This window comes from Artemia franciscana, chromosome 4, assembly GCF_032884065.1.
Source record: "Artemia franciscana chromosome 4, ASM3288406v1, whole genome shotgun sequence".
NCBI classification, from domain to species: Eukaryota; Metazoa; Arthropoda; class Branchiopoda; order Anostraca; family Artemiidae; genus Artemia; species Artemia franciscana.
This window is the reverse complement of record NC_088866.1, coordinates 23,064,624-23,079,644: the sequence shown is the minus strand read 5'-3', so window position 1 is coordinate 23,079,644 and position 15,021 is coordinate 23,064,624. Positions and strand designations below refer to the sequence as shown.

The 15,021-nt window shown below is 35.4% G+C and overlaps 1 protein-coding gene across 7 annotated transcripts in view; it reads right to left on the bottom strand.

Annotated features, from left to right (window-relative positions):
* LOC136026164 (uncharacterized) overlaps window positions 1-15,021 on the bottom strand; it is a 122,928-nt gene that overhangs the window by 4,659 nt on the left and 103,248 nt on the right. For 6 of the 7 annotated variants that reach the window (XM_065702476.1, XM_065702475.1, XM_065702478.1 and 3 more), the window contains one exon: window positions 6,361-6,600. The exons of the other annotated variant lie outside the window; for it this stretch is intronic. In XM_065702476.1, coding sequence (XP_065558548.1) covers window positions 6,361-6,600 — 240 coding nt within the window. The remainder of the gene's footprint in view (window positions 1-6,360; window positions 6,601-15,021) is intronic. 7 annotated transcript variants of the gene reach the window in all.

Genomic DNA, 15,021 nt, shown 5'->3' with positions numbered 1-15,021 from the left:
AACAAAACCGCCGAAAAAATATCATCAGGAATTTGAAAAATATTTACAAGCCAATTGGCGACACGATTGGAAAAACAAATACCTTAACTATGGAAGCCTTAACCGAAGAGTTGAAAAGTCAGATAAATTAAAAGGCACTGAACTTAAAACAGAAATGGACCAGTTTTTTTGCGATTGCATAGAAGAACTAAAAACTGTAAACGATTTTTTTAAAGAAAAACTAGAAGAACTCATAGGCAAAAAAGAAACGCTAGAAAAAGAAGCATTAGAAATGAAAGAAAAATGGACAGCAGTAGAAGAGAGAAAATCATTACGTTATGATTTTCATCTTCTCTATGTAGATTTTATGATGCTGAACAACTATCAGAAGTTAAATTTCGTTGGATTTCGTAAAATCTTGAAAAAGTTTGATCATCACCAGTTGAAAAGTCACAAGAAGCAGTGCACTGATGGTGAAAAGTGGAGAGAAGACAACGTCGAGAATGCTTATTTTTACTCTTGCAACAAAATAGGGCCCTTAATGAAAGAGATAGAAGATTTTTATGCATCAATTTTCGACGAGGATAAAGATACGACAGTGAAACGATTGTTATATTTCCATTCTGAAAAGACACAAAAGATAATATACTTAATTCCTAGTGTGTTTTTGGTGATGATAGTTCTTAGTGTAGTATTAATGATCTTATATAACATTTTTCCAATTCCTATTAAAATCCGATGTCCTGATACAAGCCAAAATGATAAAACTTTTAACTGGAATATATTGTTAAAACTGTATCGGGGACCTCTTTGGGTTGTTTTGCATCAATTTCTAAATGGTCTTAATATTCTGCTATGGAGAAAAAGAAATATTAACTACATTCAAGTCTTGGGTATCGAGCCCAGATCAGATTTTTCGGGGAAAAAGTTTTGCTTGCTTGGAGGAATAAATGCGTTAGTATGGTGGCTTAGCATCATCGCTTTTTTCTTTGCACCAGCTTTAGGTGTTTCCCACTTCATCTTTCATTTACTTATGGCAATTCTATTAATTCTAACTATCCTTATACCTATCCCATATTTAACGTTTATTCAACGATGGTTACGATGGCACTTATTTCGTGTAATTTTAGCTCCATTTTTTGATGTGGGGTTTTGTGATTTTTGGCTGGCGGATCAAATAACTAGCTTGTCCTTGGTTTTTGGAGACGCGGCTGACATAATTGCTTTATACTCTCAGACACATTGGTACGAGCAAAAGTGGACGTGTATTACAAGGTTCACCCAGATTTGGTGGTTGAAAATGGTCTTACTATGCTGGCCTTACAATATCAGGCTTATTCAGTGCTGTAGAAGAGCAATAAAAGAAAATAGTAAACGGACGCACTTATTAAACGCGTTAAAATATGTCACGGGTATATCGGTAATTATATTTTCCATGCTGTACGGAGCCTACCATCTTCCAGTGCTCAAGATATTATGGATAATTCTTTCAGTTGTATCAAGCATATATGGAATAATTTGGGACGTAAAAATGGACTGGGGGTTAGGAAACAAGAAAAATAAATTTCTTCGTGAAAAGTTGCTTATTGGTTCATCTTTGTTGTACTATGTCTGCATTTTGTTAAACATCATACTTCGTTTCACATGGACATTTTCTTTGTCAATAACTGAAGCAGAAATTTTAGACACAGAAATTACTACCACAATTTTTTCAGCCTTAGAGCTCTTTCGAAGGTTTATGTGGAATATTTTTAGAGTTGAGAATGAGCAAATAAACAACTGTGGTGGATTTAGAGACCCAAAAATCAAATTTGAACTTTTCAACGTAGATTCTACGGGTAATATCTACCCAATGGACATGAAAAGTGATACAGTGTGAAATTGAAAAAATAAAATTATATGCTCGTACACGATAGTACGCGGTAAACACAGACCAAACCCCAAAGATATGACGTCAAATAAAACACAGAAAACCCAAAGATATGACGTCAAATAAAAGTAAGAAGTGTAACATTGAATTTAGCATAGTCTAAAAATCTTAACAAGAGAATTAGTCACTTGTTAAAATCTTAACAAGAGAATAGAGTCCTTCTCTATTAACAACAAGAGAGATGACGTTTTTGCAAAGGCAGCATTCATGTGTCTCCTTTATTTTTCTGCTTTTTTCAACAGGTGTAATCTTATTATCTTATAGAATCACTTTTTTTGTTTGGCTTTATAACTTTTCGTGTGTTTTCATGCCCCGTGTTTAAAGCGCGGTTTGACAAAAATCGTTTTTAGGTTCTCTGTGTTTTTTAGCCAGCCAAAATTTTAAGCGTTCTCATCTTACGAGTTCCAAGCGTTTTGGACAGGGGTTCTTCAAAATTTTAACTCTTCAGTGTAGCATGGTCGAACTTGGGTTCTGAAAAGACCCAAAACCGTGTTGAACACGGCATCCAAAACGACAATCTGTACAATCCGTTTTGAATAGGGGTGGCCTGAAAAGGGAGGTCTTGTAATTTCCCTAAAATTTCACTTGTGACTCCCGTCTCTTCCCAATTTCATGGTTGTAGGAATAGCCCCAACCTAGCAAAAGCTTACAAAATGCACTTTCAAAAATGCATTTGCCTACTCAGAAAAAATTGGCTAGTTTACGTTCATTAAGATATGACAACTTTTTCTAAGATATATTTCCTTTCAGTCTTTACTAGTGGTTATAAATTAAAAAAAAGAAATAATGCCACTTGAAAAAACAAAGTTGTAGAGTTTCGACGTGTAAAACAGTTAGTATTATTTGTTTCTTCAGGAAAAGAAAATGAAACACTAATTTATTTGTTTATTTTAAGCAGCTTTAATTTTTAGCAATTCATAACTTTTTTCCATTTGTTTGTTTATTTTGAAGCGAAAAAATTATGTTAAGCAGCTTTCAAACCAAACTCAGGTCGATTTTTCTTGTATTTTCTATTGTATTCCCGTCTTAGAGAACCTCATTTTTAAAAGACCACGCCATTGTGCATCACAAAATTTAGCTTGGTATATTACATTTAGTATGTGAGACAAAAACCCTATATATTTTCTTAACCAAATAAAAACTGGTTTGGTATTTGTTGACCAAATAACGGATGTCTCTAGCACCAGGGCAGGATATTAACAAGATGAACATGATTTTTCAAGGCCCTATTATTAGCGTTAGCTTGAACTTGGTATATTAGCATCATGGCCGCGAATTCGGGGGGCTGGCCTTACCCCCTCCTCTAAATTTTGAAAAAAAAGATTTTTTTATGATTTTATTAAAAAAACAAAAAAGTCACCACCCCCTAAATAAAAAAGAAAACCCCTTTTTATTTCTTCATAAAAAAATGAAACAAAAATCCGGGCCCCAACCACTACATTTTCGTAGATTGGCGTCTCCTGCTTAGCCTCAGAGTTTAGCCAATAAAATGTTTACATCAGTGATAAACAGTTGGCGAATAACACAGCAATGCTGTTTCAGTGCGTCGGAGAATTTTGTTCAACACTTCCTCAGTTTATTTTCAGAATGATATCAGTTACTTACCATCAATGTCCCCTGCAGTCCAGAATTTTTTTTTACCAGGAATCTCCCCCCCCCCTTCCGCGTTGGTTCTTGCTGTAGCGATGGAAAAAGACAACTGGTAGTAATTATTAAATGTTAAAAAGGTTGACAAAAACAAAGAGAGAAAAAAAAATTTCGTGATGAAGAAAAACAAAGGGGGCTATGACCTGTAGAAGGAAAAGACAAACTAAAATGACGAGAATATTCGCATGTATAAAACAAGGCGTCTTCAACGCTAAGAAACAAAGATAAACTCTAAAATAATTTGTAAAGCCTAATATTTGTTTTTGTCGAGGCTGGTCGGTTCGGCTTTCGATCTTTCAAAAAGGCTATTGGTAAGTTTTCTGTTCTTTTTTGTTTTTTTACTTCCCTGTTAATTTTACATCTTATGACCTGACCCCACTGAATTATCACAGTCGTTACAGATTGTAATTTTATGAGTTCTATATTATGGGTATAATTTTATGGGTATGATTTGTCCTTTTTTTTAAAAAGTGCCAAAACTTATCATTTCCTTTTCCCCCGATGTTTCAGATATCTTAACTTCGAAACCAAGCTGAAGAAACTTTTACAATGTAAATATAATTTTCAAGATAAAGATAAAAAATTTTAATTTTTAATACTCCCCTTTTTGGATACTTGGCCTAAAGCTAAATAAAAACAAGAATGAACAGGAAAAACCTTATTATCTCATTATCCAACAATGTTCAACTTATCCTTTGTTGGAGAAACGAAAATGTCTATGCTGTCAATTTTCCAGTTATCCACGATTTTCATGTCTAGTTAAGCCCTTGCCTTCCCCAAACCCTTTAAAACGCAGAGCTGAACTTCGAAGGTGAGTTAAATTTAAAAACGAAGTTTATAGAGATGAAAACAAAGAGCGGCATTGAAGCTGAAAAGGAACAAGGACTATGTATATGAGAAGGCTGTCACCCCCTGAAATCCACACTCCTTTGACTAAAGCTTAACTCGTACACCTTAAGGGTGCTAGAATATGATATTCGTTTTATGATAATTCTAACCGTCTACCTTTTTTTTTTTATTTTACCAGAAAATCACTTTCTGAAATGCATAGAAGTTATTTTATCCCCCAAACCTCAAAGAAATTTTAAACATATGGCGTAAAATTTTGCGCTCAAAATGTTTTTCTTCCTATTTCCAATTATGACTAAAGGTTATTTAGAGAATAGGATGGTATTTCGGCATTACCCGTTTGAAACGGTTGAATTACCACCTGTAACAACTAGAAAAATGTAGAACATTGAGCAACAAATCAAACCAAATGACTTATTAGTCTGATCGAATGAGCGAGTTATTAGTAAGTACAAATTACTCCGCTATCATTGGAAATGAAGTAATGATTTTATCAACTCAACTGAACAATATTTCAAGATTGCAATGAAATAATAAGCCCTTAACAGACGGATCAGTTTGTTACTGTAGGGCGTATCAAACCATAAAAACTGAATAAATCCAGAATTTAACTCTTCAACACGAACACAAAAGCAAATGAATAAAATAAAAGATGAAAACAAAAAAACTTGTTGAACTTGGGGAGTATTTCCCATCAAAAGGTTCATAAATTTTTATTTGGTTTATATTTAAACATGATTTATCGGCTTTAGCCATTTTAGACACTTGACAAATTTTGCTTTTAAACGAAATTTTAGGCATTGAATATTACGCTGGGTTGTCCCTTAAAATTACATGGGAAATTTTTTAATTTACTCAATCCTTTTATATCCTTTCGATCATAAAAAAACTCTTCATTCAGATTTTGCAGTTATTAGTTTCATGTGGGTGTTCCCCACAAATGAAGACTTAAAATTAATTTTAACAGGCTCATAAGCCCCACCCTTCCCTCACGAGCAAATCATAGTTTCCGTTCTTAAGCAACTTGCGGGACACCTTAATGACCAAATGCTTCTTCTAAAAAAAGAAAACTGAACTGAGCACTTTAAACCCAATTATTGTGAAAAGATGAGCTTTATAAAACATATGTCCAAAACCAAGATTTCATTTCGGCAAAACAATCTTGCCTTCCAACATTGCAACGAGCCTCCAACAGAATACCAAGCTCGCTATTGTTGGACATAACAAAATGAGAATTTAACTCTTCAAAATGGGCGAAATAATACAATGGATAAAAAAAAAAGAAAAAACGAAATACAAAAAAAAAAAAACTAGAAGAAAAGGAAAACCTCGAGAGATTGCGATATGCTGACTTGACTTACGTCCCAGACGTCCTCATGGGTCGTGTTGGGGCCATTTTCTTTTCACGTTCATATATCAGTTTCTTATACGGTGCTCGGTTACCAGCTTGTTTGAAAAGGTGCAGAAGGTCACCTCCATGTTCTCTTGCCATCTCTATATCCATGGCATAAGTTACTGAGCAGTAAAAACGGTGTGTTTTTGGAAATTACTTAAACCTCATTACATATCTCATAACAACGGCAGCATTTCTTGTCATGAATTTAACGGATTAGTTTTGCATATGTACTTTCATAGTACAACATAGCAACACTGATGAAAATGCAGCACTGCTGTAAAAACTTCATACTTTTAAAAGAAAAAAAGTAAAGTTTTAGAAAATTGCCGTGTTCAGAGATGGATAGATCTAAGGGCGCAAGGAGAAATTTGTTTTTCATGTTGGTGTCTTTAGTAGTTTAAGGTGTCTTGTATTATACAGAAAATGTTTTTGGAAAAATTTCGGTCGCTACTCTTTATTCCAACAATAATATTCTGTTTGCAATAACTCAACAATGCTACTTCACTCCACCACAGAAAAAATGTATTTTTCACTGAAAAACCTGCAATCTCCTACTTACCAGAAATGAGACTGTATCTTTGAGAGCTATTCAAACCTTCGCCAATATCTCTTGTCAAGAGCAGAATTTCTTGCCGCACTAGATCTGAATCATCTTCAATCGAGTCCAGCAAAGCGGGAGATAATTGTTTGTAGTCCTTCTCCACGAAGCGAAGTGCCTGACGGAGACATCTAGCAGCCAACATTCGTATATGTCTAGATAGGACTTCTTGCTGCCATTGGAGAATATGGAGAAACTTTTCTATAAAGAAGTCCTTATTTCAATTAGTTTTTTAATTCAGAAACTCGTAAGGCCCGTTCCACCACAAGGTTATAAATGCCTGTTGAATCTTCGAAAGAGAAAGAGTAACTTTATAAGAGTGGAAACTGGAAGCTAGTGTAAAAAAAAATCAACACCACTTGGCGTCTGGCGACACTTCGCATTTTTTTCAAGATTTGTAATAATTTTTCTGTCATGAACTGAGATCAGACACTTATTACTACCCTAATTTTACCAATTGTACTAATTACATTAATCATTCCTACTGTTACACTGAAAAAAGCCAATTGGCACCAAACATAGGATGGCGTTGATAATTTTTTTTATCGATAATAGCGCCAGTTCCGACTCTTCCAAATTACCCATACTCTTTGGAATCTGCTTTTGAAGGATTCGACTGAGAAACTCCCAGGAAAAATGTGCACACCACGATAGTTCCAAACTGAAGTGAATCATCAAACAAAGCTGTTCTTCAAGTACTCTGTTTCCAGTGTGTCATCCTAAAGAAATATGGACCAAGCTGTATGCCTTCGTGTCCTTCTTGTCAGTTGAAGAATGGGAGGGGGACAAAATATGAGAAAGGTCTGGAGATAGAGCTGAATCCATCTACTTTTAAAAATTAACTATCGAAGCTGCATCAAACGTTTCATCCTTAGTCATAATAATCAAACAGTTCGTGGTAACGAACTGTAGTAAGGAGCGACCTGGCTCAATAGTAAACGAAACTCTAAAAAACGGAATTTCGATGCTAAAAGATATATCAAAAGAATCGGATTTTTATGCTGATTTTAAATATATAAGTTTCATAAAATTTAGTCTTTGTCATCAAAAGTTACGAGCCTGAGAAAATTTGCCTTATTTTGGAAAATAGGGGGTAAAATCCCCTAAAATTCACAGGATCTTAACGAAAATTCGTATTTTTTTTTTCGTATTTTTTGCCAGAAGACAAATCACGGGTGCGTGTTTATTTGTTTGTTTGTTTGTTTTTTTCCCCAGGGGTCATCATATCGACCGTGGTCCTAGAGTGTTGCAAGAGGGCTCATTATAACGAAATTGAAAAGTTCTAGTTCCCTTTTAAAGCGACTAAAAAAATTGGAAGGCACCTAGGCCCCCTCCCACGCTAATTTTTTTCCCAAAGTCAACGGATCAAAATTTTGAGATAGCCGTTTTGTTCCGCATAGTCGAAAACCATAATAACTATGTCTTTGGGGATGACTTACCCCCCACAGTCCCTGGGAGAGGGGCTGCAAGTTACAAACTTTGACCAATGTTTACATACAGTAATGGTTACTGGGAAGTGCACTGACGTTATCAGGGGGATTTTTTGGTTTGGGTGTGGGGTTCAGGGGAGGGGGCTATATGGGAGGATCTTTCATTGGAGGAATATTTCATGGGGGAAGAGAAATTCAATGAAAAGGGCGCAGGATTTTCTAGCATTACTATTAAAAACAAGAGCTAAGAGCTCATATGGAACTTGGGACGAGGCAAGAAGAGCCAAGAGCCAAGAGATCATATAGTATCAGCTCTAACAAAATTCTATGAATCAATAGATTGAACTAAAAAGGAAAATAAGAGGCTTAATGCCGGTCAGGATTTAAAATAATAAGAGCTCTGAGTCACGATGTCCTTCTAAATATCAAAAAAAAAAAAAAAAAAATTAAATATAAATATCATTAAGATCCGATCACCCACTCGTAATTTATAAATACCTAATTTTTTCAAATTTTTCCTCTCCCTTTAGCCCCCCAGATGGTCGAATCTGGGAAAACGACTTTATCAAGTCAAATTGTGCAGCTCCCTGAAACGCCTATCAATTTTCATCGTCCTAGCACGTCCAAAAGCACCAAACTCGCCAAATCACTGGACATTTCTTTATTCTATCCACCAAGCTTCATCCCAATTCCTACACTCCAAGTGTTTTTCCAAGATTTCCCCCTCCAACTCCTCCCAATGTCAAACGATCTGGTCGGGATTTGACATAAGAGCTCTGAGACATGAAGTCTTTCTAAAAATCAAATTTCATTAAGATCCGATCATCTATTCGTAAGATAAAAATACCCCAATTCTCACGTTTTCCAAGAATTCCGGTTTCCCCCTCCAACTCCCCCCAACGTCACAGGATCTGGTCGGAATTTAAAATAAGAACTTTAAAGCACAAGATCCTTCTAAATATCAAATTTAATTAAGATCTGGTCACCCTTTCGTAAGTGACGAGTACCTCAATTTTCAAAATTACCCCCCCTCCAATTCCACCAAAGAGAGCAGATCCGGTCCGGTTATGTCAGTCACGTATCTTAGACAGTTTTTTATTCTTCCCATCCAGTTTCATTCTGATCTCACCGCTTTAAGTATTTTCTAAGATTTCCGGTCCCCCCAACTGCCCCCCCCCAATCACGATTGATCCGGTTGAGATTTGAAATAAGAGATCTGAGTTACGAGATCCTTCTAAATATGAAGTTTCATGAAGATCCGGTCACTCCTTCGTAAGTTAAAAATACGTCATTTTTTCTTATTTTTCAGAATTAACCCCCCCCCAATATATTGGATCCGTTCCAATTATGTAAATCACGTATGTAAGACTTCTGCTTATTTTCCCCACCAAGTTTCATCCCGATCCCTCCAATTTAAGCGTTTTCCATGATTTTAGGTTCCCCCACCCCAAACTTCCCCCAACGTCACCAGATCCAGTCAGGATTTAAAATAAGAGCTTTGAGACATGATATCCTTCTAGATATCAAATTTCATTGAGATCCGATAACCCGTTCGTAAGTTAAAAATACCTCATTTTTTCTAATTTTTCAGAACCAACCCCTCCCCCAACTACCCCAAAGAGAGCGGATCCGTTCCAGTTATTTCAATCATGTATCTAAGACTCGTGATTATTTTTTCCACCAAGTTTCATCCCGATCCCTCCACTCTAAGTGTTTTTCAAGTTTTAGGTTTCCCCCTCCCAACTCCCCCCCCCCCAATGTCACCAGATCTGGTCGGGTTTTAAATAAGAGCTCTGAGCCACGATATCCTTCTAAATATCAAATTTCATTGAGATCCGATCACCTGTTCGTAAGTTAAAAATACCTCATTTTTCTAATTTTTCAGAAATAACCCCCCCCCCCCCCCCCAACTATCCCAAAGAGAGCGGATCCGTTCCGTTTATGTCAATCATGTATCTAGGACTTGTACTTATTTTTCCCATCAAGTTTAATCCCGATCCCTCCACTCTAAGTGTTTTCCAAGATTTTAGGTTTCCCCCCTCCAACTCCCCCCAATGTCATCAGATCCGGTCGGGGTTTAAAATAAGAGCTCAGAGACACAATATCATTTCCATCATCAAATTTCATTCAGATCCCATCACCCATTCATAAGTTAAAAATACTTCATTTTTCTATTTTTTCCGAATTAACCGGCCCCCCACTCCTCCCAGATGGTCAAATTGGGAAAATGACTATTTCTAATTTAAGCTGGTCCCGTCCCTGATACGCCTGCCAAATTTCATCGTCCAAGCTTACCTGGAAGTGCCTAAAGTAGCAAAACCGGGACCGACAGACAGACAGACAAACAGACAGACCGACAGAATTGGCGATTGCTATATGTCACTTGGTTAATACCAAGTGCCATAAAAACAAAAAAAAAAACAATGAAAATATAAACATGAAAAAGTTTTTTCAATTGAAAGTAAGGAGAACCATTAATACTTAAAACGAACAGAGATTATTACGCATACGAGGGGTTCTAAAAATACTTTAGCATAAAGAGCGAGGTATTTAGGAGGGGATAAATACTTCGCTCTTTATGCTGAAAATTTTTTAAGTAATTTCAACTATTTATTCTACGGCCTTTCTGATTCAGGGGTCTTTCTTAAAGAATTGGGACAAAACAAGATTTAGTGTGAAGAGCGAGGTATTAACGAGGGGACCAACCCCCTCATATATATATAATCAAAAATATAAGAATATAAAAGTTTGTTACGTAAGTTAATTCTTAAGTTACGTATATTTTTTTACTAATAAAAACATTCGTTAAAAATTAAAAGATCCAGTTGCCTTTTTAAGTAGCAGAAAAATTTGGAGGGCAACTAGGCCTCCTTCCCCACCCCTTATTTCTCAAAATCGTCTGATCAAAACTAAGGGAAAGCCATTTAGCCAAAAAAAAAAGAATTAATATACAAATTTCATTTTAATAATTTATGTACGGAGAGCCAAAATCAGACATGCATTAATTCAAAAACTTTCAGAAATTAAATTAAAAAAACAAGTTTTTTGAAATGAAAGTAAGGAGCGACATTAAAACTTAAAACGAACAGAAATTACTCCGTATATGAAAGGGGCTTTTCCTCCTCGACACCCCGCTCCTTGCGCTAAAGTTTGATTCTTTCTCGCAACTCTACTTTTCAAAACAATAAAAAACTTTAGCTTAAAGAACGGGGTGTCGAGGAGGAAAAGCCCCTTTCGTATACGGAGTAATTTCTGTTCGTTTTAAGTTTTAATGTCGCTCCTTACTTTCATTTCAAAAAACTTGTTTTTTTTATTTAATGTCATAGGTAATGGTTGAGCCTATCCTATGGGCCCTATTATGGCTCTTTTGAAATGGTTCCAAAAGAGTTTTTGGAGAACAAGTATACAACTGGCATCTATATTTCGTGCTGGGCCTAATACACGACTTGTAAAATGAGATGCTCAACTTGTGAGTAGTGGAGGGTCAACAGGGGCGGCACTTAGAGCATGAGGCTCTAAAGCTTATAGCCTTATTACATTTACCATGAACCTTATTAGCATACTACACAGGTCACATCATTAGTATATTCCAGCCGGAATCTTATTTGCATATACCCCGTCTGGACATAATTAACATATATTCAACTTTCACTGAATAAGAGGAATGACCATTTTAGTACATATAGACATCTGGACATAATTAACCTATATTCAACCTTCATGAAAAAGAGGAATGACCACTTTAGTAAACCGGTTTATTTGAATTCAAATGGAATGGTAGAATCGACGTAATCAGAGGAACGACCGCTTCAGTAAACCATTTTAATTGATTTAAAATTGGACTAATAGAATTTTACTTGACAGCATATTGGCCTTTACTTGAAAGCATATATTAACACAGGCATAGTACAACCGCTTCAATCATCAAATTCACGAGAATGAGCGCTTATATCAAAACTTTTTTAGAGGGAACTTATGGTCATCCATCTCTCACCTCAAAGATACCCTATCCCGATTTCTTGCCCCCTTTTTTGAAATTAGAATTTTTTTGAACTTTTTAATTTATTTTTTACTTAGAAATTTTTTCACTTTTTTGGGGGGGGATTTATAAATAAAATTTACATGTCTTAAAATGAGGTTGAATGTACTTATAACATCCGAAATTCACAAGATGATATACAACAGCACAAACACAGAAATGAACATAAACCATAAAAAAAGAGAAGAAAGACAGAAGGAGAAAGGAAGACTATTTTCCTACTTTAGTAATTAATATAAATCAGTATTTGAATGAGGCCTTAACCCTACTCATCCATCCAATTACATAGTTCATACAGCATAGCCATACACAATCAACCGTAAAGAATAATCCATGGGCAGGTAGTCGTGTCGTAAGTATTAAGTCGTCATTTACCAAATATTAAAAAACAATAAGAAAGAGAAATAAATCAGAGGCGACGACCCAACACAAGAGCTCATCAGGAGAATACACACCTGCCTACAGGGTTTCTAGTCGTGAAGTTAATATTGGAAAAATTATGTTTGCAGTGATATTTATCTTTTTTTTGACTTAGTTCTAATTAACTCGGAAATTTTTTCAACTTTTTTTTCCAGTTCTTAAAATGACACTATATGCTTATAGTAAAAGAAATCCACATGATATATTCAAAACACGAAACGAAAATTATATATTTATATTAGTCGAGATGTTTTCTTTCATTTAATGTTGTATTTTTTTTCTTAGTGTTTTGCCTGGACATCATTTGTGCAAAGGTTTTAACCCTAAGGCACTCTTAAGGACTATCAACTTTTGCACGATCGATTTCTATGGTCTCGAGTGTTAGTTACGAAATAATTAACCCTGAGGCACTCTTGACGATCAATAAACTCTAGCACAATCGATTACTCTTATCTAGAGTGTGGACATAAAAGTTCGATGGAGAGTTACTTGGTATCACAGAAGTTTCAAAGATGTTTGGCATTTTCGATTGTGAAAATAATGGTTTAAGAAAGTTCTCGTATGGCGTAATTTTCGAGTGTTCGTTTTTGTTGCTCAATATCGACTTTAGTAAAATGTCGTGCTATCACTGGCTATCACTGAATTATGATATGCACGACTTACTAAGACTTGTGGAGTACTACATTACGGCATATGAATAGACTAGATTTCTATGACAGAGTGATTTCCCCATTCTGTGAAAGTGGAAGGAACTGAATACAATTAAAAAAAGCCAAAGAAATATACAAATTCTTTTAGTTGAAGCGTTGTTTGTTAAGGGGAATGTGCCTAAAGATAAACTTTGTAAGCAAAATATTGCCAAATTCAATTTGGAAGATGTTAAGTGCCCTGCATATCTGCATAGAATATATAGCCCCGAGGACCAGATACGATTCTTGGTGCAGATTCCAAGATACATCCATTCTTGGAATATATGAAAAAGATATTCAAGGAAGAAGAAAAACGGAAGTCGTGACATAGATTGAGAACACACCAAGTGGGTAATTAATGGTGATAAATAGAAAATTTTGTACGTAGATATATGTTTTTACTATTAATATTAAACATGTTTATTATAAAACGCCTTATTCTCAAGCATATGTTACCCCTCCAAAAGTGTAGGGGTATTTTTCAGGGGGGTCTTTTTAAGGTGGGTGACAATTTTTCGAAAGCCACAAAAATCATATTTTTCCAAAGAAGAGAAAACCATGGAATTTATGAAGTTTCGGTCAGGCACAAGCGCTACTACAGGCTCACAAGTGGTATACTAGAGTATGAAATAGGTGAATAAGGTTTTTACCGAAATCTGGGAGAGATGAATCGGATTCTTTTTAGAGTTGGAAACACATGAAGCGGGAATTAATCAAGATTCAGAAGCAGGTGGGTGGGAATTTTTCAAAATCACGCACATAATATTTTCCCAAAGAAGAGAAAACCACTCAAGAAGAATACAAACATAAAAATAATAGTTGACGACGAGGGGGAAACATCTTGATTATTTTTAGAGTTAGAGACATATGAAATGAAAATTTATCAAGATTCAATCAGACACAGACACTACTGGCCGGGTCACAATCAGTGCACTAGAGCCTGAAAATAGTGAATCAGGATTTTACCCAAGTCTCGGACAGATGAATTGGATTTTTTTAGAGTTAGAGACATATGAAGTGGAATCTATCAAGATTCAGAGGCAAGTAGGTGACAATTTTTCAAAAAGTCACACACATAACATTTTCCAAAGAGAAGAAAACCATGAATTTTATAAAAATTAAATAAACTTCTTGATTATTTTTACAGTTCGAAACATATGAAGCGACAATTTATCAAGATTCAATCGGACAGAGACACTGCTACCAGGTTCACAATTGGTGTACTAGAGCCTCAGATAGCTGATCTAGACTTTTACCTAAGCGAGAGAGATTTGGATCAGATTCTTAAAAAACACAACCTTTAAGAAAACAAAACAAATATAAAAGCTTATAAAGGATGAAATATAAGAAAATAACTTAAATTAAAGAAAGGTGGGAACCCTACCAACCATCCCCATGGAGTGGGTTGTCATTGAAGATACGTTTAAGCCATATTCAGAGGTATTTCTGAGAAATCTTTATGAAAATGTCATGTTTCTATTTCTCTATTAGACGTAACTGCAAGAAAAAGCGACACATTTTTTTCATCTGTTTTTTTCTGAGAGGATTTAATAAAACAGCCACGCTTCTTTGAGCCAGGACAATGAATATTCACGCCACAGTGACAATATTTGGCTAGCCCACCCTAGCAAGCAATTCCAGAGGGCGAGGGTTGTTATTAGAGGTAAAGTTTACATTTACCCTTTAGTTCTGGTTTTACAAAGCTCTTATAAGCAAAAAAAGAACTTTCCGTTTTTTGCTAGAAGAAAAATCACGAATGTGTGTGTGCTTTGGGACAGTCTTTTTGGCTAAAAGAAATTTCCATGTTTGCCGTTTATCTTTTAGGACTATCAGCACCTTTAAAAAACGAATGTGCCAAAAAACGTTTAAAAAACAAACCGTACAGCATTACTGCCTCTGAAACTCAAGGCTAAATATGCCTATAGATTTCAATAATTCTAAATCAATTGACTATCTCAGAATTTTCACTCAATAAATTTTAGCCCTCTTTTGGCTGAAACTGTTGTTTTGCACCAAAAAATGGCTGAAAGCGTTGCTTTGCTGT